Source organism: Ahaetulla prasina, chromosome 4, assembly GCF_028640845.1.
Source record: "Ahaetulla prasina isolate Xishuangbanna chromosome 4, ASM2864084v1, whole genome shotgun sequence".
Taxonomy (NCBI): domain Eukaryota; kingdom Metazoa; phylum Chordata; class Lepidosauria; order Squamata; family Colubridae; genus Ahaetulla; species Ahaetulla prasina.
In genome coordinates, this window is record NC_080542.1 from 17,010,887 (window position 1) to 17,015,775 (window position 4,889).

General features: G+C 36.8%; 1 protein-coding gene across 1 annotated transcript; it reads left to right on the forward strand.

The window, feature by feature from the left end:
- The first annotated feature begins 2,590 nt into the window (after window positions 1-2,590).
- Window positions 2,591-3,547, forward strand: LOC131198040 (olfactory receptor 11G2-like). The gene has a single exon (XM_058182550.1). The coding sequence runs from the start codon at window positions 2,591-2,593 to the stop codon at window positions 3,545-3,547; it is 957 nt and encodes a 318-aa protein (XP_058038533.1).
- The last annotated feature ends 1,342 nt before the right edge of the window (window positions 3,548-4,889 follow it).

Here is a 4,889-nt window from a genome sequence, read left to right on the forward strand (position 1 = left end):
TATGACAGAGACTGTTTTTTTCAACATTTGTCTCCTTTGTGAACCAAATTCAGCCTCTGCTGTTGTAAGAAATGAATACTTGCATCTCCAACTGTTTCAGTTTGATATAAGGTGTTCCTTTCAACTTGCAGATTAATGCTGATTAATAACTACTGTTAAAAAAATATGGTTTGTTTAGCAAGAGAAACAAGAGGATTGGCTATCATTCCACCAGGTCTGCTAGGTTTGGATGGTTTCAATAGGTTTACTATTTATTTATTTTTTTGAGATGTCCCTGTTTATTTATTTTTATTTATTTATTTATTTTGTCACAACAGTATATATAAGCATAAGCATGTAATGACTATATTAATTGGATATAATGAAAGAAAACAATAGGACAGGAACGGTAGGCACGTCTTCTATTTTCAGTTCTCCAACTCATGCAATCATCATTTCAGGGATCAAGGAACAAGCAAAGATGAAATTCCTCTTCCCTCTCTGGGCAAAGAAGTAAGAATAAGTGGGAAGAGACCTTATAGGAAGTGGGGCACGAGCATCTTTGCAGCCAGCAGCCAAAGCAAAAATTGCCCAGGTTTTCCTTGCAGGACTGTTGGCTATTTCTGGTGGTCTGTAGAGATTCTCAGTCATCCAGGTCATGGTTGTCCCAAAGGTGCTTTTTTTCAGGAGGCAACTGGACTTTCTTGTTTGTCTTTTGAAGATGTTTCACTTCTCATCCAGGAAGCTTCTTCCGCTCCGACAGGATAGCAAATGGAAGGATTTGTATTCCTTCATATCTTTTTAGAAGGTCATTGAAGCATTTAAAGATTAATCTGTGTCCTCAGATAAATAGGTTGATCTCTCCAAGGACAAAGATAAACCTCCAAGTGCTTCAACGACCCTCTAAAAGGATGCAAATGACCAGCTGTCTGCAAGGAATACAAATCCTTCCATTCTTCACTATCCTGTCAGAGCTGAAGAAGCTTCTGGGATGAGAAGCAACATGTATTCGACAGAAAAAAACAAGAAAGTCCAGTTGCCTCCTGAAAAAGCACCTTTGGAACTATTTCCGATGGGTTTCCTACAGCGAAGCTGTAGAGCAGCTTCTTTGAAAAGATGCAAAATTCTCCATTTCTTTTTTTAAAAAAATAATAATATTACATTTCAAAGCCAAATGTTAAAATAGAAATTAAGATTAAAGGGAAAGGGAATAGCAAAACAAATTAGAAGTGACAAAAAATACAACAAACCAATTTATCACCAAGATGATCCCTGGCTTTCTTTTAGTCCAGAGATAATAACAACTCAATAACATCTCTCTACTCTTAAGCAAATATTACCAATATCTTAAAATGCTAGGACTCAACTTTAAATCATTTATATTCATAAAATATTATTCTCTCAGTTTTAATCTAACAAATAATAAATGGTCAAATGTGAAGTGAAGTCACTCTTGATTCCTGGCAATTGCCTAGACTAGGCCCTGTGGTTTCCTTGCCAATATTTCTGGAAGTGATTTGTCATTGCCTTTTTCGTAGGACTGGTAGACAATGAGATTGGTCAACTTCTTCTTTATGTTTTATGTGGTATGTTTTAATCTATTGGGGATTTTATACATCACTTGCAATCCTCCATTTTTCAGCAAAGTTCTGGGCTCCAGAATGCTTCTTGTGTTTCTCACCCCATTGGTCATGGACAATTTTATTCCTATAATTTCATTTAGCAGTCCTGGTTGCCAATTTATAGATGCCTCCCAGTTTCTCTCTGGCTGCTTATAAAGTCTTTTGCAGAACTCCATCAACTCCATAAATCAATAGGTAGCCTACCCTTCCCCCTCATCAAATATCTGCATGAACTAAGGGTAACTCGTGTATTGAATCTAGATTTTCTTTCGTACAGAATTCAAAGCTACTAAATATAAAGCATATATTTAGGGAAGGAGATGGGAAGAAGAGGGTGGGATGTTAATGACAGTCTAAGGGTCAGTGCTTTTCCTGGGCCAAAATGCTGTTTTAGTTATTTTTCATTTATAATGTAATCCTTTGCTATGTTTGTATGCTGAGTTTTTGGATAGCTGGATCACACACATTGGTCAACATAAACAAACAAACAAATGAATAAAATGAGGGAGATGTAATAAGCTTCCAGTGTAGGCTTATCCTATGACAAATACTGGAAGAGTTATGCTGGTATCTCCTGTGCTCATTTTGACAGACCACAAGCGTCATCATCGCCAGAAAAACCATAGTCAAATTAATCTTGAAGAAGCAACTGATATAAAATAATTATCTTGTAATTCCAATGTCCTTTTTTCCTTTAAAAATATATTATTATTTTACTATAGGTGTATTATTCAAATGATTACTTAAAATAGTACAGTTGGTCAATATTCCTATAATGTACTAGGTAATTCAGTCCATATTGTTTGCCCCAACTGATTATTGCAATGTTAAAGCACAATTTAAAAATTTAAACCTTGGTGCGCCACTTTACCTGCCTGATTTCGCACATAAACTTGAATATTTGCTACAAATATTTGTACTTTTGGAAGTGATTGATAAAATGTGGTAAGAGAACATGGGTGAGGATTTAAATTCTTATCTCATTCCAGATGGATTCAACCAACAAGACTTCAGTTGAGGAATTTGTTTTACTAGGTTTTGGAATTGGACAGCATAACCGTCTGCTGCTCCTCATCTTTTTCACTTTTCTCTATGTCCTCACTTTGGCTGAGAACTTCACCATTATTATCTTGGTGTTTTTAGACACCCACTTGGGCCGGCTTCCGATGTATATCCTGTTGAGTAACTTCTCCTGGTTGGAAATGTGCTACGTGTCCTCCATAGTTCCTCGCATGATCTTTGATTTAGCAGTTCCTGGCGGCATCATTTCTTTCAAAGAGTGTTTAATCCAGTTCTACATCTTCTTCATTCTTGGGGGCACTGAATGCTTCTTCCTTTCAATTATGGCCTTAGATCGGTACGTGGCCATCTGCCACCCATTGCAGTACCCACAGATTATGTCTCAAAATGTCTGCTATATTCTGGTGGCTGTTTGTTGGATCCTTGGCCTTCTGTGGTACCTTGTTCCAGCAGCCTTGATCTCTAAGTTGTCCTTTTGTGGCTCCAAAGTCATTGACCACTTTTTGTGTGATGCTGGCCCAATCCTATCCTTGGCTTGCCCTCCACTTGGAATAGTTCCCACTCTGAGTCAGGTTTGTCTCAGCGGTTTGGTCCTAAGTAATATGACATTTGTTATTCTGTCCTACGGCACTATTATTTTCACCCTAATGAAGACATCCAACAAAGGCAGTCGTAAGAAGGGCTTTTCCACCATCTCGTTCCATCTGATTGTGGTCTCGCTTTTCTATGGTTCGGTGACAGCAATGTATTTGTTACCAGGTGAAGAAAGTCAGTTAGGTATCACTAAGGTAGTAACTCTCTTCTATACCACGTTTACACCTTTTCTCAACCCTTTGATCTATTGCCTGAGGAACAACCAAGTGAAAGAAGCACTGAATACATTATTACTAAAGAGAAAGATGAGAGTCATATGGAACAAGGAATAGTCAAAAATTGTAGAAGAAAACTATGAACAGAAATTAAACACAAGCACCAACATGTACAGTCTAAACCAGTGGTCACCAACCAATGGTCCATGGACCACTGGTGGTCCGTGAGAAAATTTTGGTGGTCCGCAGAAAAATTATTTTCATTTTTTATATTGCACTAAATACTATTTATCTTTTTAAAAAATCATCTTAGTGATCCTCTGGATTTAAAATTATGAATTTAATGGTCCCTGAGGTCCGAAAGGTTGGAGACCCCTGGTCTAAACCAAAGGCATGCTTCTTTAATAGAACAGTATTTATGTCACGTTGAAAAGAAAAAATTCTAATGTCCAAGCAGGTCTTTTGTTATTACATGAATTTCATAATGCCCACCTAACTGATCACTTAGGTCAGTTCTGGTCCCATATTCTTCAATTGTTGCAAGACACTTAAAAAAGAATTTGGGAGAAAACTTATCAGATTGCCAGCTGAGCCCAAACTGGAGGAATCAGTTCATATCCTAGCAGGCATATAAAATTCAAAATCTTGATAAGGCTAGAGAAATAGGCTGAAATTAAGAGAATGAAATTTAACAGAGGAACATATAAATGAACAGTTATAGGATGGAGAATTTAGTAATTGCTAGTGACCTTGGAATATGAGTGTGGCTTAAAAAAAGGGCAAATGAACCTTTAGATTGTGTCAAACCACACACACACACACACACACACACACACACAATTCTAATGTCCAAGAAGGTCTTTGGTTACTACATGATTTTGATAATGCCCACATGGATATACCACAAAGGTCAATTCTGGGTCCCATATTCTTCAATTATTGTAAGAGACTTAAACAAAGAAATTTAGAGAAAACTTATCAGATTGCCAGATTGCCAAACTCGGTGAAACAATTCATAGCCTACAAAGACAGATGTAAAATTCAAAATGTTGATAATGCTAAAGAAAGCTGAAAGTGACAAAATGAAATTTAAGAGAGAAGCTCATTTAGGGAACATGAACAAATATAGGATAGAGAATATCTGATTGAGTAGCGTGATCTTGGAATAATAAATAGAGGCTGAATATAAGTTTGTATTTTGTGTGGCTTTAAAAAGGGCAAGTGAATCTTTAGAATCCGAGTGTGTGTGTGTGTGTGTGTGTGTGTGTGTGTGTGTGTGTGTGTGTGAATTACAATTTTTCATTCAAATACTATGTCCAGTTATTGAGTTATATATCTAGACAATACATTTTAAAAAGACATCAGAGAAATTTATATATATCCAGAGATGGTCAGATTTTTCCAAAAACAGAGGCTGAAGGAATTGAGCCTGTGTGTCATTGGGAGAGGGATACAAGAG